This window comes from Natator depressus, chromosome 3 (assembly GCF_965152275.1).
Source record: "Natator depressus isolate rNatDep1 chromosome 3, rNatDep2.hap1, whole genome shotgun sequence".
Lineage (NCBI taxonomy): Eukaryota > Metazoa > Chordata > Testudines > Cheloniidae > Natator > Natator depressus.
Window position 1 is genome coordinate 153,874,732 of NC_134236.1, and position 24,569 is coordinate 153,899,300.

The 24,569-nt window shown below is 43.3% G+C and overlaps 1 protein-coding gene across 1 annotated transcript in view; it reads right to left on the reverse strand.

The window, feature by feature from the left end:
- The window catches only part of LRFN2 (leucine rich repeat and fibronectin type III domain containing 2), a 222,344-nt gene that overhangs the window by 41,268 nt on the left and 156,507 nt on the right, over nt 1-24,569 (reverse strand). The window contains exon 2 of the mRNA XM_074949121.1: nt 22,476-23,868. Coding sequence (XP_074805222.1) covers nt 22,476-23,848 — 1,373 coding nt within the window. The 5' untranslated portion in view covers nt 23,849-23,868. The remainder of the gene's footprint in view (nt 1-22,475; nt 23,869-24,569) is intronic.

Below are 24,569 nucleotides of genomic sequence, written 5' to 3' on the forward strand. Positions count from 1 at the left end.
TTTTACATAAGGTGTAACAGTTTCTTTTGTGCTCACACAGTTTCCATGAACCTTTATCAAAGTGACAGTCTGATTACTCAGAGCCACCTTAAGGCTCAGTGTTTCTAATATTGCTTCCTTTTTTTTTGTGCACCTCACCCCTGCTGTTGCTCCAGAGGGGCACTGTCTTTTTTTCTTTTTTCTTTTAACTTCTTATACTACAGCTCTTATCTGCTATTTTGTTACCAAAAAAAAAAAAAAAAGGATCCAGAATTTCTCCCCATTCTCCTGGGTTTGACTGCCCTGTTGCAGCCAGGACTTTGATCTTTTAAAAAAAAAATATTGAACTGTATAAAGCATTTAGGTACCTTAAGGGTTAAATGCTAAATACCAAAGCCAAACACCACTAGTCACCTTTGTCTGGCAAAAAAAGGTGTTTCTCAGTTTTGCAACTTTGAATGAAAGATTCAGATAGCTTTTTAGTGGTGTTATTTAAAACCAAACCAAACCAAAAAACAATTTATCTTAAACCCACAAAACAGAGTTTCACAAGCCAGGAGTGCCGGCCTTGGTCCCAAACATTCCACACACTTACACAGTATATCTATACACACACACACACACACACACACACACACACAGATATACCCACAAGCATACTCTTCTCCTTCACATCCCTTACACTGCTTTAATTTTTACACAGCTGTTCATAGATTACATCGGTATATATTTGGGGTCAGGTAAGTTCCCATAGAAACCCCTTATGTTCTTTTGGTAAAGTTGACTAATTGTTCAGTCAAATGATTCAAAGCAGACTGTCTTTTTGCCAGGCTTATTTACAAACATTTCTTTGGAAAAGGGCCTGTTTTGCCTTCAGAATAGCTGCAAAGAAACCAAGAATCTTTTTCTATAACACTTTTTCTGTTAACATTTGTACAAGGTTCAACTGCTTAATTCCCTCAAGCCTCTGCAGAGTTAATTTCTCACTCTCTTTATCTGTTGCCTGCCTGCTTGTCTGGGCCTGATCCTGCTTTCCTCCCTGAACCGCCCCTTCCCATGGGCCCTGGCTTTGTCCCACTAAGAATTTAGCAAGGAGGGTGGGTTCTTCAACTAGCCCCCACCCCTCCTGGTCCCTTTTCTTTGTTCCCTGTCTCTCTTGTTGCTCTGGGGTGGTCATTCTGCCAGATAGGTAGCAACCCTTTCTGACAGAAGGCACAGGTACTTTGCTGTTGTTTATTGTGTTAGACTCTATCAGTTCAGTCCAGAAGCCCTTAGGCTGCCTGCAGTGTCTCCACTGAATTCGTTACCAGCACAAAATCCTCCGTTACTCACACATTCAAGGGCACCCACTTTTTCCCCAGTTCCTAGGGCTCCAGGCAAAAAGCACCTAACTTTACCCCTCCGTGGGCTCTGGGCTCTACTCTTCCATGGGCTCCGAGCAAGTACCCATTCCCTGTGGACTCAGAGCAAACTCCCTTTCCCTGTGGACTCAGGGCTTAATCTTTTGTGGGTTTACGGGGTCTTTTACCAGTGAAAGAGCCTTACACAGTAATATACTACATAAACTCTATTTCTTAACAATCATCAAAACAGAATGCACACACATACAGTGCTCACCACTCCCAATAAGACAGATGGACTTTTCCTGATGGCCAGTCAGAATCAGGTCCACTTGGGGGACTCCAGTTTCTGCACGGTGTCATTGGCAGAGTGTTAAGGTCTGGCAGCTCTGATTTTTGGGGCTGTGTCCTGGAGTTGGTTCCCTGTTTCTGGATATCATTTCTCCACTTGAGCAGGCAATCAGCCTGAGTTCTGAGTCCCAGTAACGGAATGTATCCATAAATTAACTCGCAAACTGCAACACAGGAATTTGTAGGGAGCGACCCCACCCCGCCGTTTTTACCTCCTATTGCAATGGACAAACTACAAACTGTTTGTACCATCTGTCTCCTTCCTCTCTACCAATCCTTGCTGGGGCCTCCAAATTCTGTTACCCGGGGTTCTTTCAACCCAAAGCTCTTGGTAACTTTTACTCTATGCGAGGTGGTGTCAGGAAATATATCAGGGGAGACACGGCCGTCCAACCGATAGATGGCTGGCACAAACAGGACAACACAAGAGTGCTTTCACTTAAAGCTAAACTTTACTTAGTCTCAGGCACTTATACACATGTCTGCAACAGGTTAGTAAAACATCCCCAACCCTTGATAATTACCAAAACTGAGTGTGGCTCTCGAGTGGCATGGCGGCAGCCCATCTGCTAGTGGGGAACACAAGATGCATCCAGAGGGAGAGTCCGGTCCTGAAGAGTCTCCCTACCTCAAACTTTTTTCCCTTATTTGTACATTAGTAATAGAATGACATGTCCCTTAAAGCAAACTTGTTAAGTAAGCAGTTTCAATGGTCAAGCGAGAGGTTCCTTCTGATTATCGATTAACCAGGTGTGGGTTTTTCCAGTGTTTGCAGCCTTGAGGCCCCAATAAACATTCCTGGGGCACATCCTGTTCTGCTAAGATGCATGTATCAGCAACTTCAACACAATTCTTATCAGGAAGGATGGGGGTCAAGCTGCCCTTTCTGTGGCACCCAAAATTCCCCCCTCCCCTCCTGCCTTGGTTAAGCTAAGCCTGCTGACTTGGCTGTTTTTAGCAATAAGCCATAGTGGTTTCAGGCACTTTACTGGTTTGCCAAAGTCTCCCCATACAAGCTGTGCAAGCTGTATAGTTAGGTATGAACTTGTTGGTGTAATTCAACATGCCTACTTGCTTTGTCATTGCCTTTTTATGTTCAATATTGTCTGAATCTTTGATTCATTGGGCAAGATTCCCTTTAAGGTTAGTCTCTTTCCTAAGTATGTTATTTCTGTTGTTTGAAATTGACATTTGGCCTTCTTCAGTTTAAGGTTATTAGCTCATACAAATTTCCAGTACCCTATTTATTGTTCCTGATGTTCAGTGACAGTGCTTCCCCAAATTATCATATCATCAGTGAACACTTTCATGCCTGCTAGACCCTTTAGCATCTGGTGAAATACTTCTAAAACTGAACATATTTCAAAAAAGCAATCTTAGGAAGCAGGATCTGCCAAATGGTGTGTTGAAGTGCAGATCTTGGCGCTCTCATTGTCCAAGGGGAATCTGCCAAAATCCTGCTGATGCATCTAATATGTTGAAGAATTTGGCTCCTGCCATCTCAGACAATAGTTCACTGCTTGTGGGCAAGTGGAACTGTTCCTTTTTATGTTGTTATTCAGCTCCTTAGCATCCATACACAACCGTAAGTCCTCTCCTTTTTCTCTGTGATTACTCAGGCATGAACCTAATCCACTGGTTCCTCTATTCTCCAGATGATACCATTTGCTGTCATGTTTTCCAGCTCCTCTGCTAGCCTTTTTCCTAAGGCTTGGGGAACCTTACGTGCAGTATGCACCACAGGCTCTTCATCTTCTCCTAACCACTAGTATGTTACTGGGAGGCACCCATTTCCTATGTTTATATCTTCATATGACACTATTCATATCTGGCTCTGTGTCGTCTTTCTGTCTCTCTATGGCATACATCCTCTTAACAAGACCAAGCACCTCATGTGTGTAGGCCTAAGACTGCTTGCTTGCCTCTGGATACCACCACAAATTATTGGTTTATCATTTTCTCTTTGTATTTAAGTAACCGCATGCACTCTCCTAATGCTGAATTGTTCCTCCATTATAGTCCTTCACACACTCTTTTGACTCTTCCACTTTTATGTGTTCCTTACATCTCTCTATTTCAGTTTCTGTTATAGCATTTACGTGTGCCCCAGTGTCTATCTTGTATGTCACCTAAGTGCCATTTGTGCACATTTTATAATTTCCAGTTTTTGAGTTTTCAGTCCCCTCCATTATTGTACTTAAGAACAGCTCTTCCTCCTCACCTGAAGAATCCATTTTTGCACTTCATACATACACTTTACTGCTTTCTCTGCACATTTTAGTATAATGGCTGGGCTTATTACAGCTTCTACATATTTGCCTGAATGCTGAGAATTTCCTACATTCATTCAGGTGGCCACATCACTGGCATTATTTCCTGCTTTCTGTTTTTGTGTCACTAGCCAATTTCCTTTCTGTGAACTTTTCCCATGCTGGTTTAGTTATGGTCCTCACGCTCATATGCTCTGTGCCTTTTTCTAGGTTTTTTATTTGTGTTTCTGTTCTGCATATGCATCTTGCCCTTTCTAGCATCACATCCATCTCTCTTAGTAACCACTCACAGACTCTTTTTTTATTGTTACACCTCAAGGACAATCTCGTTTTTAATGAGAGTCTTTTAATATACCATATTCACAGGACTGACTTTTTAGTTTTAAGTCTATGACAACCTCCTCAATACTCTTCCCTTCATTCTGATCCTGAACATCTCTCTCTCATAAGTAACACTTTTTCTCTGTTTCTATTTTTTCTGGGGGGGGGTGGTTTCTTTATTTTTTTGCACTGATCCACAAACATTTTCATTATTCCTTCAAAACCTTCCTCTGTCTCCCCACCACCCTCACTATGGAACACATAGTAGACACCGAGGGCTTCTGTGCCTATCACTGTTAAGAGCAGTGCAGTCTTTTGCTCATCCTCAGTTTATTTGCCCCAGTGAGTTTCACACATTGCTCAAATCGCTGTCTGAACCATTTCCAGGCACATTCAACATTTCCAGGGAGTCTCAGGTCTGGTGGGGGCTCTACAATAGCCATTGCAATGTTATCTTTCACAGATCTACGCTGTGTTTTCTACTCCTGGAGCCACGTAGTATCTTACTGACGAGTGAACCAGTGTCAAGATAAACCCTTTATTAGGAATGGAAAACATGTGCAGAATAAGGTAATAAAACTCCCTACTGTTCTGTGTAGCTGTAGACTGGGACTGCCCCATCTGGAGCTTCTTTGTTTCTGCACCAGCAGCAAGCATGTGACAGGAAACCAAGGACTGCATGAAGAGCGTACAAGAAACGTGACATCTCTAGATGTTCTGGAGGACTTTTCTAGAGCACAGGCTCCTTCCCACTTGTGGAGCTCAGTGAATGATGCCACACAGACCCCTCTTCTTTACTTGGGTTAAAACATAGTATACTTTCCCCTATGGATGCTGTGTACATTCTGCAAAGCACTTGTCCTAGCCAATGAAACTCCCTCCATTTTCATTTTTAGTCACTCTCACTTTCTGAGGCTTTTACCCTAGCAGAGTGCTACGGGGCCAAATCCATCCCTGCTGTAATTCTGCCATCAATGCAGCCATTATACCAGGGCTGAATTTGAGCCGTTGTATTTGGATTTCCAAATATGCCAGAGAACGTTTCATTCCCTTCCCCCACACTTGCATAAAAATGGTTTAATTTTATTGTAGATATGAAAACATTTCTATAATATTATTGTTATTCATTATTTGGATGACAGTAGCACCTAAACGACTCCAAATCAGGAACTGGGGTCCCTTTGGGCAAGGTGGTTCCACGCTTACTATGTTATTAATAGATTGTTAGATGAGAGAAAACAGGTGAATACAACTACATGGGAACAGGAATCATCTGTATCAAGCTTTAGAACCCTCCAGCACCCCTCCCCTATTTTTTTCTTCACCATCTAAACTCTGGACCACTTTTTGACTTTAGCACAACATAGAACAAATGGCTTCTTTGTCATAAAACCATTCATTGGACATTGCAGCAGGCCCCCTGTAATAGTATGTTGAGCATGAATCTTTACTGCTTCAAGATTTAAGCTCCTCATATTGGGTGAAATTCTCCCCTGTGCAGAGGGTTAACACAAACCTATGCACTCATAAAATCTCACTTACACCCTCAAAACAGGGCTTAAGGCATATGTGGAGCACAGGCCTTGTACTGGCCCCTCAGTAGAGGGTTAATTTTCACCCACTCTGAGCAAGCACACTTTGCCCTTGAACTCTGTATTCCCCATCTCAGCTTGACTTTTTTTCTAGGGCTTTGTCCAGTCTAATTTTAAACCTTTCAAGTGACTGGGTTTCAACCATTTCACTTGGGAAATGAACTGCACTGTTGCTATTATTTGTTAAGCTCCGGCAATGTGCTCAAGGCACAAAATAAAAACAGGTTCTGTCTCCAAGAACTTATAAGCTATAAGTCTGACACACAGGATACACCAGGGAAGCCAGAATGGGGAGTTAAAGGCTGTGTATTCTAGTGGATGAGGCACTGGACTCAGAGTTAAGGTCTGGGTTCTGCTCCGAACTCTGCCACTCATCTGCTGTGTGACCTCTGGCTAATCACTTCCCCTCTGTTTCCCCGACTACCCTTTATCTGTTTTGTCTATTTAGATTGTAAGCGCTTTGGGGAAGGGTCTGCCTCTTAACATATAATTGTTCAATGCCCAGTGCCACATAGCCCTGATAATGGTAGGGGCCTGTAAGCATTACTATAGTACAAATGATTAATAATAACTTGGAGCCACTAATGCAGTATAACTACAAGGCAACCTGTCTGCATTTTGTGTTTTGTTTCAGAAGCAGAATGTTAGAGCTATTTGCTGTGCTCTCTCTCATGTTTGCTTTTACATGGAGACTTTATATTTATTCTTTCCTTGTTTTCCTTCATCTGAAATAAAAGACATCTAGATTGAAAATGGTATTTTCTATTAATTATCCTATTCTTTTAAACATCCTATTTGTATCTCAAATATCAAGATATTTTTCTACATATGCAGACTAAATTTCCATTTCCCCCCTATTTTAGACATAGGTTGCACCTCAACATAAATTGAAAGAAACATCTCTTTCCTTTACTTTGGAAACCTTTATCCCACTGTGGCTCAAGATTCTTCTCCTCAGGACATGGCATCCCAAGATAAGGAATCCCCAGCTTTGCATGATCCCAGCTAATTCTTATTTATTCTTGGGGGGGGGGACACATTTGTCATAATTCTGTCTCTTGGAGTCTGTTCTGATAAATGTTTGGTCACAGGTGTTCGACAAGTCTCTTAGAGACAAGTGTTTCTGATTATCACTCAAAATTATAATAAGAACATTTGGGCTACTTGACTTTCTCGCTGTTCCAGTGGCAGTGAAGAAGTTTCTGATCCCATTTGTTTTTACTCTCTCATTTGTCTCCGGCCCTTTTGTCATTCCTCCCCCTTTCAGGCAGACTGATATGACACTAGGCACCCTGTATGCACACCCTACACACTACTGTGGTAAATACTTGTGCACAATCTGCCTTGTGAGGTCTCAGATGAAAGCTATCAACACACTGTTTATTAATATCATTGTAAAATGCATATGTTAATGTTATATTTGAAGTTATGAATTCCCTCTGTTTGATGTTTCTAGAACATGTTTAAAACAAGACAGCCTAGCCTAGTTAAAGGCAAAAACAGGTCTGTCTTCAGCAAAAGACTGTGGGTTTACCTCAATTTACATATTAGCTATAAACAAAGCTATCAAGCTAAACCAACAGGTGTTAGCCTGATCCTGAACTCAGGAGACAGACAATTAACATGCTTCTGTACCCCAGAGGGACACAGGAGGCCTTCCTGACTTGAAAAACAAAAACAATGCCTTTGGGGATATAAGGAACAGAGAGAGACTCCATCTTTACCCTTCACCTTAGGAGACAAACAAACCAAATGGTTTGACCTCTATGATGGGTCCAGGCCAGGCTAGCCAGTAAAAAGCTGGAAGGGAGACTGCGGGTGAGAGAAACCATCTGGAACAAAGACTGCAACTTGCTAGATTAAGTTTTAGACTTTTAGATGTGTTTTTTCACTTTTACTTGCTTGTAACCATTGCTGCCTTTCTCTCTTATTTGGTGTCACTTAATCCATGCTATTTTGTTAATAAATTTGCTTTAGTTTTTCTATAAACGAATTCAATGCTGTATTTGAAGGGAAGGGTGTATTTACCTTAGTTAAATTAATAAACTGTGAGGTACAGGGCAACTTAATAGCTTCAGTGACTGCACAGTGATAGGGGCTGCACATTTCAGAGAAACATCTCCGAGGAGTTTGGGGACTGGAGTTCACGAATTGTTACCTCCTAGGCAAGGTTTGGGTCAGGAGAGCCTTGAGGAGTTTTCTAGTGAGGAAGCAGATTGGTGCGGCAGGGAGCTGACACACAGCCTACTCGCCAGCAAAACTCATTCTTGCAGAGGCAGAGAGGTAACACAGTGGGCTCAAGCTGTGGGTATCCCCAGCAGCATGTGACAATTGACTCTGTGCACGTCAGCCTTTCCCGCAGCAGTGTTATTTTTTAAAATATTCTTGGTGCACCACCTAAAAACCCCATTTGTGATGGGGCTTATTGTTTTGAATTTGCCTGTTGCTCCCCTCAGATGGAAGCTGTGCAGAACATGGGAATTATCTGTATCATTTTTTATAAATGTTATGTAGCTATATATATCTCTCTGTGGGTTTGGTGGTTAAGGTATTGCTGGTTAAAAGGTAGCTAAACCCTGCAGGAGTCTACAAATAATGACTGTATACAAAATTCAATTTCCTGGCTCTCAAAGGATCAATACTACAAATCCACTGTGTGAAGAGGAGAAACTCTCAGGAGAAACGCATAAACTAGTCTGGTCAGGTTTGGTTGCCCTGCTCAGAATGCCAGGGGATCTTTCGGCATGAACTCTGAACAAAGAGATATTAGAATGGATAAAAAGACTACCTTCAGGTGACTTCAGGGAAGAGAAACACTGGCTGGGGACTGCTGAAACCTGATGCTGCAGTCAAAATGTGAGGTGAACCACAGAGTATCACTCTGAGAGATGTATTTCAGTGTCATATAGGAGAGTTATAAAAGAATCACCCACTTACTGGGGATTCAGTTTACAGATAACTATAGTTCCACCTCAGTGATGGAATTACAATGATGGATCATTACAGAAGGCAAAACTAAGGCTTAGTCAGACATCTAGCAGAGCTCCTTGCATGTTTAAAGGTAACCTATAAATATAAAATGTGAAAATCAAACACCTTGACTTTTATGGTAAGCTCTTTGAGGCAGTAGCCATCTTTCTGTTATGTGTGTGGACACAGCGCTTGGCATGATGGGGCTCCAATCCCTGACTAGGGCTGATAGGTGCTGTCACAATTCAAATATAATAATTGTTTAGCACAGCATGCTGAATTACTAAAAAAAAGTATGAGGAGAAATTGGCACATTTGGAATGCAGTGACAGCTGCACACTGGTACGCCTGGGTTCTCCTCCGAGCTGTGATTCTCTGGGTGCTGTTCCCAGCTTTGTGCCATTGGCTCACTGAGCTACCTTGGGCAAATCACTTAACCACCCTGTGCTTCAGTTTCCCTATCTGTAAAATAAAAATACCCGCATCACAAAAGTTTAAGGCTGATTGAAAACCCATTGAAATGAATGGGAGTCCTCCCATTGATTTCAATAGGCTTGGGATCAGGCCATTAGTAAGTAGTTAACGTTTGTAAAGGGTCATATCAGTGCCATGTATTTTTATTTTATATGCATATGAATGATATGAATGGTATAGGAGCTGGTTACCGTTAAAATGTCAGCATTTTGCAATAGTTACCACACAGAGCAGCCTATGAGATGCCATAGCTCTTTCCTATATTTAGAATAGGAAAAACTGTAGTAACTCAGTAGCTGTGGGCTGGCTTATTAATAGTCACAAATCCTATGTATACGTAAAAACTTTTCACTTACACATGAAAGTGTTGAATCACCAGAAGCTTAATCAAAATGGCTCATTTTAGCATCAAATATGTAAAACACTATGACTATTATAGGTGTGGACAGCTCCCAGCACTTGGGTTCAGAATAGCTAAGAGGGGATATGACAGATGTGGGGAAGAAGATTCTCTTCCTCAATGCCCCCCAAGTAAAAATGTTGAGCCTTTGATGAGCTAAATAAATAATTAGCCACAGAGCTAAAACAGGATCACTCAGTCTTATAACAGTCTGGAAACTAATTCTGATTTCACTTCCGTCCGTGTAACAACACTGACTTTGGTGGAGTTGCACCTGAGTAACACTGCAGTGACTGAGATCAGAATCAAGCCCTTTGTCTTTTTGTTCAGCTCCCGAGGCAGAGCTCAGAGGGACTGCTGTAATGTACTAATTCTTTATATACATCCCCAAACGTTGTCAGACAATCGTTATACTTTAAAACAAGGGCTAGTACAGGAGGGTTTAAATATTTTGAAAACCGGAGAGAGGTGCTAACAGCCCCGGAGACTGAAGTCTTATCTATCGCCTGCCTCTCTCATACTGGTTCTTAAACTGGTGACCATCACTGCAGTATCAGAGTCCTCTGTCCACAGACAGATGCCATGGATAGCAGTAAGGCAAGCTTCCCCTACTGTACTCTATGTACCTAGAATTATCTCCTGTGGAGATAAGAGAGGGCTCATTCAGTCTTGGGCCTTGCTGCTGTGACTGTCAAGGGAACTCCCCTAAGGGAGTTGGTTCTTGTAAAGTGGACACTTGTCCATTATGAACTGGACTGAGGTACAATAACTCATTTCACACAAGCCACTGAACAAACACAAGATGGTAACAACTTCTTGTCACTTACAATCTGGGGACTGCTTTGATGACTTCGAGGTTTGGGCTTTCCCTGGATTCATCAACACTTTTATACGTGCTTATTTATTTTGGCAATATCTACCAGTCACCTGTTAAATGCAATGATTCCAGTGCTGACATGATAATACAGCATTTGCCATCTCTAAAGCATTTCCCTATCTCCTTTTCTCTTCCTCTCAGATTTATTTTTAGTACTGCAGAACAAGCCAATCTGTGTCCTTTTCCAGGCATGAGACAAAACTTGTGCGGAAAGGGGGAAAAAAACCACCCTAAGATCTAACAGATATGTCACTGTGAAGCAACGTAATGTGGCATTGAATACCTCGGAAGACCTTCAGCAAACCCTCAGCACGCTAAAGCGCCACCGGAAATTATCCCCAAACACTTTTTGAGCTACTTTGAAGCAACCTCCAGAGGTCCCTCGTGGGCTTCCTCTTGTCCTGATTTATGGGGATCTCACTTCACCCCAAGGATGAGATTCCAGGAGACACATATTATTATTTTTATAAACTTACTGCCTCTGCCTGTCAAGGTGAAATGATGAATACTGTGTCTTCATCTGGTTGGCTCTAGCTTTTTAGACTATTCGTCCCTCACCGACGACTTTTGCCAGCAGTTCCTTTGTCTGATGCTTAGACGCTGGAAGTTGAATGGTTAAGGGGCAGAATCCTCTGGTGCAAGTAAGGGCTATGCAGTCCAATGGAGGTTGATACTCATCAACTCTGCATGGAGGGGAAAAGTGAAAAGGTCCCTCTAGGCTAGCTATGGCTGCTAGAGGCAGTGACCATGAGTTGGTTGAGTTCAGGATCCTGACGCAGGGAAGAAAGGTAAGCAGCAGGATACGGACCCTGGACTTCAGGAAAGCGGACTTCGACTCCCTCAGGGAACAGATGGCCAGGATCCCCTGGGGGACTAACATGAAGGGGAAGGGAGTCCAGGAGAGCTGGCTGTATTTCAAGGAATCCCTGTTGAGGTTACAGGGACAAACCATCCCGATGAGTCGAAAGAATAGTAAACATGGCAAGCGACCAGCTTGGCTTAATGGTGAAATCCTAGCGGATCTTAAACATAAAAAAGAAGCTTACAAGAAGTGGAAGGTTGGACATATGACCAGGGAAGAGTATAAAAATATTGCTCGGGCATGTAGGAAAGATATCAGGAGGGCCAAATCGCACCTGGAGCTGCAGCTAGCAAGAGATGTCAAGAGTAACAAGAAGGGTTTCTTCAGGTATGTTGGCAACAAGAAGAAAGCCAAGGAAAGTGTGGGCCCCTTACTGAATGAGGGAGGCAACCTAGTGACAGAGGATGTGGAAAAAGCTAATGTACTCAATGCTTTTTTTGCCTCTGTTTTCACTAACAAGGTCAGCTCCCAGACTGCTGCGCTGGGCATCACAGAATGGGGAAGAGATGGCCAGCCCTCTGTGGAGATAGAGGTGGTTAGGGACTATTTAGAAAAGCTGGACGTGCACAAGTCCATGGGGCCGGACGAGTTACATCCGAGAGTGCTGAAGGAATTGGCGGCTGTGATTGCAGAGCCCTTGGCCATTATCTTTGAAAACTCGTGGCGAACGGGGGAAGTCCCGGATGACTGGAAAAAGGCTAATGTAGTGCCAATCTTTAAAAAAGGGAAGAAGGAGGATCCTGGGAACTACAGGCCAGTCAGCCTCACCTCAGTCCCTGGAAAAATCATGGAGCAGGTCCTCAAAGAATCAATCCTGAAGCACTTACATGAGAGGAAAGTGATCAGGAACAGTCAGCATGGATTCACCAAGGGAAGGTCATGCCTGACTAATCTAATCGCCTTTTATGATGAGATTACTGGTTCTGTGGATGAAGGGAAAGCAGTGGATGTATTGTTTCTTGACTTTAGCAAAGCTTTTGACACGGTCTCCCACAGTATTCTTGTCAGCAAGTTAAGGAAGTATGGGCTAGATGAATGCACTATAAGGTGGGTAGAAAGCTGGCTAGATTGTCGGGCTCAACGGGTAGTGATCAATGGCTCCATGTCTAGTTGGCAGCCGGTGTCAAGTGGAGTGCCCCAGGGGTCGGTCCTGGGGCCGGTTTTGTTCAATATCTTCATAAATGATCTGGAGGATGGTGTGGATTGCACTCTCAGCAAATTTGCAGATGATACTAAACTGGGAGGAGTGGTAGATACGCTGGAGGGGAGGGATAGGATACAGAAGGACCTAGACAAATTGGAGGATTGGGCCAAAAGAAATCTGATGAGGTTCAATAAGGATAAGTGCAGGGTCCTGCACTTAGGATGGAAGAATCCAATGCACCGCTACAGACTAGGGACCGAATGGCTAGGCAGCAGTTCTGCGGAAAAGGACCTAGGGGTGACAGTGGACGAGAAGCTGGATATGAGTCAACAGTGTGCCCTTGTTGCCAAGAAGGCCAATGGCATTTTGGGATGTATAAGTAGGGGCATAGCGAGCAGATCGAGGGATGTGATCGTTCCCCTCTATTCGACACTGGTGAGGCCTCATCTGGAGTACTATGTCCAGTTTTGGGCCCCACACTACAAGAAGGATGTGGATAAATTGGAGAGAGTCCAGCGAAGGGCAACAAAAATGATTAGGGGTCTAGAGCACATGACTTATGAAGAGAGGCTGAGGGAGCTGGGATTGTTTAGTCTGCAGAAGAGAAGAATAGGGGGGATTTGATAGCTGCTTTCAACTACCTGAAAGGGGGTTCCAAAGAGGATGGCTCTAGACTGTTCTCAATGGTAGCAGATGACAGAACGAGGAGTAATGGTCTCAAGTTGCAATGGGGGAGGTTTAGATTGGATATTAGGAAAAACTTTTTCACTAAGAGGGTGGTGAAACACTGGAATGCGTTACCTAGGGAGGTGGTAGAATCTCCTTCCTTAGAGGTTTTTAAGGTCAGGCTTGACAAAGCCCTGGCTGGGATGATTTAACTGGGAATTGGTCCTGCTTCGAGCAGGGGGTTGGACTAGATGACCTTCTGGGGTCCCTTCCAACCCTGATATTCTATGATAGGATAGCTTGGTGGCTAGGCACCATGGCACGTCCTGGGGAACATGGGGACACTCAGGTGGCCTAGAAAAGGGAAGAGGTGCAGCCAATCGGTCCACAACTATACAGAGCCACTGTCCACATCCACCATGTATAGGGTGGTCTGGCCTCAAAGAAGGATTCCATCCCTCTATCACCTGTGGAACTCCTCTATGCAAACTTGCTCATGATTTGCTTAGAAGAGAAAATAACATACCTTGACTATAGCGAGTGCACCTCAGCCTGTGATCTTAGGTAAACAGAGTCAGGCATGCTCAGGCCTTGGATGAGAGACCTCCATGGAGTAAGCATGTGTCACACAAAATGACAAAATGGTGTTAGTAATTTGGGTGCTGGCACTCTTTTCTGGGGCTTTGCCACACCCTGGTCCTGGGGGTCCTATGCTGTTGCATGGTTGAAATGCAACATCAGGTTCCTACATATTTTCAGTATTCTAAAGCACCTATCATCATAGTCTCTAAGTGCTTGTTATTAACAGTCCATCAAATGCAAGAGTAGATGTATTAGTCCCATTGTGCTGTGGAAATTCTAACTCAGTTAATTACTTCCTGCCTAGCTACAAGTTTCTATAATTGCAATTGCTGAGGTTATTCTTTGCTTTTGAATTTTAAAACATTGGTGCATTGGCTTTCTGGTGCAGAGTTGCTGCTATGACCTAACAGAGATGTGGCTGGGTGTCAGTGATTGGTTTAGTGAGCTCTCTTCACCTAGACTGTAAAATGTTTGCAATGAAAGGAGCTGTGTAAATGCAAAGCATTACCACATTGTTAAAAGAAAAGGAGTACTTGTGGCACCTTAGAGACTAACCAATTTATTTGAGCATAAGCTTATGCTCAAATAAATTGGCTAGTCTCTAAGGTGCCACAAGTACTCCTTTTCTTTTTGCGAATACAGACTAACACGGCTGTTACTCTGAAACCTGTCACATTGTTAAAGTAATCCAATCCACTCCACTATTGTTAAACAGAGGAGAGAGCTGTGGAGCCATTTATTCATATTTTAGAGCTTAAACTGCCTGCTACATAACATAGATAGATAGATAGAAAGAAATAAAAACTGTTCAGGACTATATACAATACATTTTTCAGTGCTGAATTGATAAGTTAGAGTGCAATGCTACAGAAATCCATAATTTGTATGGTTGTTTATATCACCCTTCATATTAAATACTGCAAAGTAAAACAGGCCCAAATCTATCATAAATGTAATGATTCTGGAGTGTTTTTAAAATGCATGTATTTTAAGCAGGTGTCCACCACAGTCACCCACTATAACTTTAGGCTTCCAGCTCCCAGTCATCGCCTCTCTTAGGTAGAGACCTGCATCTCTCTTCCTCCTGGCTTGGGTTTTTCCAGGCTGCACTACACTGACTATATTGTGATATTCCCAGCAAGCCAGACTGCCTAAACAGGCCAGCGTCTGTGCTTTGCTTTCTCCCCAGAGGCTAGGAACAGCATAATTGCCCACAATTATAAGTTGCCAAATAGCTCTTTCTAAACACATTTATTCTTAAGGTGAAAGCATTACAGAGAAAACAAATTAAAACAACAAATGTTCCTAAACCCATGCTAACATATTACCAGAGATCACCCATCAGTCTTATGGGGCCCTAGTAGGTTCATCTAACCGTTCTGCAAGGGTTCCCCTCCCCTCCCCTCCTCTCCACCCCACCTTACCTCACCCACTTGGACAGAAGGTCCTGTCTGTTTGCCGGATCAGAAGGAAGGCCCTGAGTCAGTTTAAACTGAGACTATTTATCCAGAAGTCCTTTCTTTGTCTGTTGGTCTCTGGAGAATTTATTCTGAACTAGCATATGCAAGCCTCCCCAAGCAGTGATACCTCTCTGGGGGTGGGGTTACAACCTGACTGATTTGCCTTAATACCCACCCACTGCTTTTGGTTCCATGGAGTGGAACACAATCATACATAAACCATGAAACGGTGGACCACGAAGATACTGCAGGAAGATGCAATATCTGTCACCTCTCCCCGCTACAGAGGTTATATTACAATCCCAGCCCAGAGTAATATGTAACTTAGTACAGTAAGGGCTTTCAAGGATATTGCAGGAAGTTGCCATATCTGTCACATCATCATTGCTTTAATCGAAAATACAACCAGCAAGCTAAATGTGGCCTGAGAAGTTCTACAGCAATACGTGCAAATATTCTCATCTTTTGTAGTAGTAGTAATAGTTAATATTACATTACCATAGTGCCCAAAGTCTCAAATCAGAATTGCCGTCCCCATTGTGCAGGGTGCTGCACTAACATAGAAAAGAACCCAGGTCTCCTAAGGTCTAGGCTAGTGCTTTAACTGCTGTATCTGGGTAGGCCACTACTCTGGAAACCTGGGTTCTAGTTCCAGCTGTGTCACTGCCCTGGGTAAATTGTTTCCCTCTCTGTACTTTTATTTGCCTTCTCTCCCTTTGTTTGCTGATTGTAAGCTCTTCAGGACAAGGTCTTGTGCAATGGGTCCCTGATCTCGGCTGAGTGCACTAGATTCTACTGTAATACAAAACCACATAATGGTTCCTCCGATCTAAGTTTGCTTTAGTAATGGAGCACATTTAAACGTGCTTTATGTTGTGTGCATGCGTGTGGGAAAGGATCAGACTGCCGAACACAGATTCACATACGTTTCAAAACGTCCCCCCATTCACCTGGCTCCTGCCCTCATAATTCCCACTGGCTTTCTCTCATACGATAATTATGAAAATTCCTGCTCACTTTTCAAATAATTAGCTGTCAGAATGGAAGCAAGCAGCAGCACAAGCTGCTACTACCTTAGTTCACCCCTGGCTTCTGCATGGAACACTGTCACACGTCCCCGTCGGGGGTACTGAAGCCCCAAAGCAACGATTATTTCCATTCCACTTCCAGCCAGCAGGTGCTGTTCTTCTTGTTTACGGGGATATAGAGGATTTCCAGCAGAAGGTGATGCCAGTTTCACAGGAGGGAAGGAAGGAGGGGAAATGTAGAAAGCAAAGGGAACCAGAGCTATAATTATTCTTACAGTTAAAAACATTAATTTGGTAGGAATCGGAAAAGGAATTGTGAGCAACCCATGTGGCTCTCCTAATCTATACAGCCTGTGTTCTTGGATGCTGTGTGTATCAAAGGGGGTCTTTGCTAGTTTACATGCTATTGGGATACTTAGCTAACAGAGCTTCTCATGGCATTCCCTACTTTACTATTCTTATGTATATAATGCAATAGGTGAGTGTTGCACTTTGTGGACCTCAAGAAGAGCTCTGTATAAGCACAAAAGCTTCTCTCTCTCTCACCAATAGAAGCTGGCCCAATAAAAGATATTATCTCACCCCCTTGTCTCTCTAACATCGTGGGACTGACACGGCTGCAGTGACACTGCATACAACACTTGCAGATGTGAAACAAGGGGCCAGATCCTCAGCTGGCATAAATCAGTGCAGCTCCATTGAGTTGAGTGGAACAACACCGATTTGAGCTGAGGATTGGGCCCAAAGTCTCTGCCCTGGTAAAGTGTTGAGCAGCTTTAGAGGTGGGGGACAGAGGAAAGAAAAAAATATATAGAAAAGATGTGTCTAGTGATCATTTTATTTAGTTTCTTTGGCATCCTATATTTCTCTCCTCATTTACTCTGCTTGGTAAAGACATTCAGGTGAAAACTTAGGTCTTTGCTTTCCAAGACTTCTGCCATTCCTGCTGGCATATTCCCCACCTGACATCACAATTCCCCGTTTTGTGCCATTGTCTCAACAGCAGCGAGCTGTGGCTGTAAAAAGCTTGCTACGAATCCAAGGTGGGAGAACTGTGAAGGGCAGGAGACTGGGAGTCCAGATTCCTGTGTTCTATGACTCTGCACTGCCTGGCTTTGTGACTTGGGCCAAGTCCCTTAAGCGCTCTTGCCTTAGTTTAAATAATTTAAATATGTGTATGACACAAATCACCTCGGGAGGTTGGTTGTAGACTCCCCATCACTGGGGGTGGGGGTTAAGAAAAGGTTAGGAAAACACCCGTCTAGGTATACTTAATATCTGTCTCAGTGCAGGGAGATGACCACCTGAGGTCCCTGCCAGCCTTACATTTCTATTATTTCTGTGATTGACTATAATAAGCAGGTGAAACTGAAGAGCTCCTAAATGTGTACTGGAATCCACAGTAAAACTTGTCTCTAACTAGGCCAGTGCTAGTAACCTCTGCTGGATAGGTGTTTTCTGTTTGATTATCAAACGGTGTAACAGTAGTATGAGAAGTGGAAGTGGAGCAAGAGGATCTGGTTTCCTGAGGAATCTAGTGTGGTATGGCACGCAGGGGCTCGGGAATGGAAGCTGAGTTCAGGCTGCTACTTCTCAAACTCCAGAACCACAGCATGTAACACTGGTCACACGGGATATTTAATAAAGAGCTCTTTCCCACAACTCTGCCTATTTTCTGCATTATTTATTGCAAATGAAACACTACGCAACAGAGAGCCTGTGTCCAACTATAAACAAAAAAAACCCTGCACATAACATAAACGTTAATTATTTAAAAAACATAATAAAAGGGGGAGAGAGAACTTCACAATATTTGCTTCCCTTGTAAGATGATGCACCTCCCTCCCCACTGGTTACTGTTGTAACTTTCCGTCTGCTTTTCTCTACCCACTGCCTGTTGCCATAATTCACTTTGGAGAGCAAAGTAATCCAGGAAACATTTAGTACAATGTGTCCCATGCTGAAGGAGTATATCCCAAAGGGGAGGTGCCTGAATAGTCCAGAGGGGAAGAGGGGAACTATGCGATAGCTATGTGGTTACAAATCCACCCCCACCCTCCCTCCCCTCCGCAAACACTCCGTGGCAAATGTGTCCTGGGACAGTACATAAAGCAGCAAGTAACTCCTTGAAAGCCCTCATCTTCCCTCCTTGTTTCTGTGCTGCTCCCGACAGTATTTAAGTGTGGAAAAAGCCCAAGGCTACAGGCACAGGCAGCAACCTGCCAGGCCAAGCTTTGTTTCCTTGCTCCTGTGGCACCAGCTGGCCATGACAACCCATGGCAGCCTCATGGCTCCACAAATAAATGGCCCCAAAGCAGCATGTAGCTGAGTGGGGAAATGGAGAGTCGGGAGGAGGGGATGGGGGTGTCTATAAGAGAAAGGGGACCAAACAAGGGAAAACGTTAAATGGAAAAAGAAAGCAGAAACTGAAAGAGGAAAACAAAACAAAAACCAAGAACAGTGAAGCAGACCCAGAAGAGACCAGGCAAGAGAGACAGAAGGCTTTGTTCTAATCAAAATATATCAGAGTAACTCCACCAATTAACACCAACGGAACTAAGAGCAGTCAAGGTAAAAAGGAAAGACATTGGTCACTGAATCCAGGTGTGGAGTAATACGTTAATGGTGCCTGTCTGCCAGTCTAGCAGAAAGCAGGGGCTACAACAAACAACCCGTGTGTCAGGATCTTTTTAAATACTACCGCACTTGCAAGGTGGCAGGTAGCTGAGTGCAAAGCCAAAGAGGAGACTTTTTGGTGTCAACAGTTATTTACAAACGCCTTTGACACAAAGGAGATTTGGCACAATGATCACAGTGATGCAAAAAGAGTGGCATGTGGTATCTTACATGAGGGAAGGCAGGTCGCTCTTTAAATGCCAGAGGTAATGCCCACGATTATCATTGCAAATTAAGACTGATCAAGTCACCTGTGCCTATATACCCTTACACAGATGCCAGTCCATTCTCTCAACCTTGTCCTTATTACTCCAAGGCATCAGAACACAGCTAATGTACTGTTGACCTAGACTTAGGTTCACTGCAGCTGTGCATCAGGGGCCTGATCCTGCTTCCACTGAAATCAATAGGATTTTTGCTGTTGATTTCAATGGGAGCAGAATCAGGCCCTGCGCAGAAATTACAGGGGCACGCTCAGATTACTGGGCTGCCACTTCCATTAATCCTAATAATGCCAGCACTAATGAATCTAGAGCGGAGATTCGGATTTTGATAACCTTTTGCTCCATTCAGTCAGAAGAGTTGATGGGAAACATTTCTCATTATTTCCCACGTCTTTTAATTTTCATGAGGTCATTGGAGCCCTGATATCCCATTTGCACAGCCTGCAACGTGTGCAGAACAACCCTGAGAAGACAGCGGAGACCTACAGGCCAGATGAAAGGCATATCGTAATCAGTGTTGTATGCAATTGTCATTGAGATCAATCAATAGTTTTCCCTGACAATAGAAGGGTGCAGTCCCTCACCCTTTCTGTTTGAAAATGAATTTAATGTTCATGAAAAGGGCTGAGTGAACAACACAGCAAACTTGTCCTCAATGCATATAGCATTCACAGCAGCCGGGCAAGCGTCCTCCTTTCAGAGCCCTGCCAATGTATCTCAGCCCTGTCTATATATCTTAGGTGACTATAAAGTGCCTATTGCTGTGTTATTTAAACACTGAAATATTGTTTAGCATTTACACAGCACTTTATATCGTCCAAGTACTGTACAAAAATTCTGTTTTCTAAGCTCATGACTACGCCCATATGAGTACCCATTAAAGAAGAGCTAACTAACATTAGCAAATTAACTGTGAGAAGCAGAATGGGCCAATGGATAGGTTACTGAACTGAAGCTCAGGAGGCCTGCATTTGGTTCCTATCTCTAGCACTGACCTCCTGTATGACCTCAAGCAAGTCACCTCAGCTTGCTATGCCTCAGTTCTCCTATCTCTAAAGAGTGGATAATGACACTTACCTTTCTTTATTAAACACTTAGAAATCTATGGACGAAAAGCGCTAGGTACAATTAATTCGGTCTCACAGTGTCTTTGCCGGATAGAAAGCAAAGATCATTGTCTCCATTTTCCAGATGGGGAAACTGAGGCACAGAGCGGCAAAGTGACTTGTCCAAAGCCACTCACCAAGTTGGCAGCAGAGCCATTATTAGAATTCTGGACTCTCTGACTTCTAGGCCTCTGCTCATTCCTTCAGACCATGCTGAAGGGGCCATTGCTGACATCTTCCACTCCTTCTATTCTTACCACATCACCCAGTCCCCTCCCCTCTAGCCACTAGATGGTATTTCCTGCATCATTTTTATTTTTTCTGGACAGCCTTTTCTTCATAATCATCATCGGACAGTCTACATAGCTAGCTCTTGCATTAAAAGATGATCTTCATGCACAATGCCCACCTGTTTGTACTGTTTTCACAGCTGCTGCCTCAGACCTCCAGGGAGATCAAGATCTTAACCACCACTAGGCCTTACCTCTAGAGTTAGTCCCAATTTTCCCTGAGGACTATTATATGTTGATCTCTTCTCTACCTAATATTCTACCACTACTTAGTTTATTATTCCCCTTTCACTCTACGCAGTTGCACCTGGTGGTGAAACCCAAGGTGAACACGAGTTCTACAGTACATTAGCCAGAACAAAGCAAATAATGTCCATCTAGTACTTCATCTGATTAATTTAACATATTTTTGTTTGGAGAAAATATATGAGCAGATTGTGATTTCCTCAGATTTATTCAGTATTTGAATTTTTTCACATTTTTTACTCTATGGATTTGATTTCCAGTATTCACATTTTGAGCTGTGTCACTCAGTTGTGAGCAGCCAGATACATCACATGGTAATGTTTCTGTTCCTTGATTGGCTGAGCACATAAGAACATCTGGCTCAAGTACTTGCATGGGTTAATTTAAAATTCTATTTCTATTGGCATTTGCCACTTGAAATCAAAGATGAATGCAAGAGGGATGTGTGCATGAACAGAGTGAAAAGGCCAAGTAGCACTCACCAGATATTATGGTAGCTATCAGCAGGCAGGTAAGGATTCAGCCTAAAAGCAAAGGCCCTTTGCTTCTGGGGAGTGCCTCCTGTGACTTTATGAGTGCCCCAACATAATATTCACAACCCTCACCATAACCCCTGTGTTTTGATAAGGGTTTCCCATTAGGTACAATTTAGCCCAGTACACCTGCTATTGTGGTCTTTGCAGCCACAAGGCAGAAAGGAATGCTTTCTAAGGATTATTTGTTTTCATCACTAGCCTAAACACACTACATCAATCTTACACACAATAATACACTATTATTTTCCTATTTTGTTAAGGCATTTCCTACTACTTTTTTAACACCTAAAATTTACAGCATCTTTCCTTTTCATGTGCTTGCTTCCCCCCCCCGCCCATTTATTCCTGTTTTATACCTATGGAATGCCACTGAAATCAAAACTGGTGTAAAGCTGGAGTAGCACTGTTGGTTTATCAGGCCCTGCATATTTGCAGGTATGGGTCTGGTTCTTCTTTCCATGAACATTGGTGTAAATCACAAAAAGCTGTAGTGACATCAGTGACAGGAGTGTAAAATTGGTGTAAGTGAGAGGAGAATAAAGCCCCAATATGGTTTAAAGTGCCAAACTGATATCCCTTGAGGTTTTCTCCTATTCCTTGGAATAGGTAGAACATGGGCCGCAGATAGACAGGACAAGCTTTCATCCACACCGTTTCCCCTCCATACCAGTATGCTTCAACCCTGATTCTGGTTAAGGGTGGTGGAGTGGCAGGTGGGCACCTCTCCATGTGGGAAAGGAATTTAATCTCCAAGCAAAGTAATTTTTGCCTTCTTTTCCAAGAGTACCAACAAGGGTGCCAACTGCAATGGTGATTTTTTCCCCCAACATGGATGCCAATTAACTATGAAATGGTCCAGTCAGAGCCTAGATACTATAGTGATCAGTACTGTATACAGGTAGATAGGTTAGACAGACAGACCTATCAAATAGTAAGGAATTTTTGTCACCGCCATCTTGGGTCAGATTCAAATCAGTGACATAACAATGACAGGCTACATCATCCATTATTAACCCAATCCCCTTCCCCGCACATGTCCATCATCTTAATTTTCAAAGGAAAAACTGGCAGTCACATTTACCTGTAAATTAGAACTTCATCATCCGAGCAGTTATATTGCAGCTGATACATTTTAACCCTGGGGGCTGACTTGCTCACCATCCACTTGACCAAAGCTGAGGTAGTTGTCACCTCTGACACCAAGACAGCCCTTTCTGGTGGACCTTTCGTCTCCCCTCGATTGGACTTGCTGGAGCTAGTGATGTCAGAAAGCCTGGATTTGGGTGGGGCAGCTCGGCCTGTACTGTTGCTGAGGTGTGGAAGCTGCACAATTGAGAGCTCAATGGTCGCGGTTGATTCTCCAGCAGCATTGGCTGCGATGCACGTGAAAGTTCCATAATCCTTGGATGTAGTGATAACGATATCTAAAGTACCATTATCGTAGACTGCTGTCCTCGAAGAATTCCCAATGAGTCGGTCATCTGGAGCCACCCAGTGAATGACTGGGGATGGGTCCCCAATGGCTTTACACTTTAATGTGGCAGTTTGCCCTTCTAAAACCAGTAACTTGTGAGTATGCTGGGTAATGAGAGGTGGCTCACAAACAAATTCCTCTTCCCGTACATGCCAAAAGTATCTTCCCTTTAGATTTGGAGGGGAAGCACAAGTTTCCATATCATCATCTCTGTCAAGCCGCCTTAACCACAACAGCTCACAGTTACAATGCAGGGGGTTGCCTCCAAAGCTAAGAGACAGAGGTGGAGAAAATGGAGTTGCTTCTAATGGAGATATTTGGGACCTGGCAAATATGGGATCTGGGGGGAGCTTTTGAAGTCTGTTAGAGGTTAGATCCAATCTGGCCAATTTCTGAAGATCTGCAAACGTCCCCTCTGTAATATAATCTATCAGGTTATGATCTAAGCTAATCTGGTGCAGGTTTACCATCTTCCTTATAGATTCCCAGGGGATGCCTTGGAGGTTATTGTAGGAAAGATCCAAATCTTCCAACGTCACCAGAAAATCCTCAAAGGCTTCGTCCGAGATGCTGCTCAGCTGGTTGTTATTTATTATCAAGTGCTGAAGGTTAATTAAGCCTCTCAAAATATCCTCTCCAATGTTGGGCAGCCTATTGCTGTCCAAATGCAAAGACCGAAGGCTTTCTAGATCAGCGAAGGAGTAGGGCTGAATGTAACTGATGGTATTCCTGGACAAAGTGAGGTCAACAAGGCCAGACATGTTGGCAAAGTCCTGTCGGTTGATGTTAACAATGAAGTTACCCCCGAGTCGGAGTTCAACAGTCCTTCGGTCTATGTCTAATGGTACAAAAAGGAGGCCCTTGGAGGGACACAGAGTCCCCAGTGACTCCGACAGGTTCTGACACACACAGTATTTGGGACAAGCATTGACCGCAACTGCCATTCCAAACACCAGGATGCTGCAGAGCAATTTTTCCATGGTAAATCACGCAGCAGTACCTGCAAGAAAGGAAGAATTACAGTTGAGTCAGCAGCTTTTTCACTCATGCTTTTTGGCTAATATCTTCCCCAAAGAATCAGCTCAAGTGCAACTTCTCCCAGTCATGTGGGAGAAGCTAGGACTGGACAACAGGGGATGGATCACTCGAAACTGCCCTGTTCTGTTCATTGCCTCTTAATCATCTGACAATGTAACTATCAGAAGACAGACTACTGGGCTAGATGGACCATTAATTTGACCCAGTATGGCTATTCCTATCTTTGAGGCATCCACTCTTCCCAACAACAGGTGCTAATTCTGTGGTTAGAGCAACAATTTCTCCCCCTATAAGACACTTGTTTTTTTTCCAGATTATGATGATGGCATTTTGAATTGGAGTAGAATAGAAGTTATTATCCAAAATGACCATTCATATTTACAGACATAATGGTTTGTCTGCTCATGAGTTTTGATAACTCACTGCTCTTTAGCTATATGGTAACATAACAGGGTTTACAGTTAAATATTAGGTAGCTGGATGAGGACATAGCCTATCGTTGGGCAGTGCTCTTACTTAAAATCAGCGTGACTTCAGTGGGAATTATGCATACTTCTCTGAGGGCAGAAGGTGCCCGTGAGTAATTACACACCCCTGCACAGTAATGTGGAGTTAAACTTAGGGTCAAAATTTCCCATTTAGAGGATAAAAATAGCCACATAT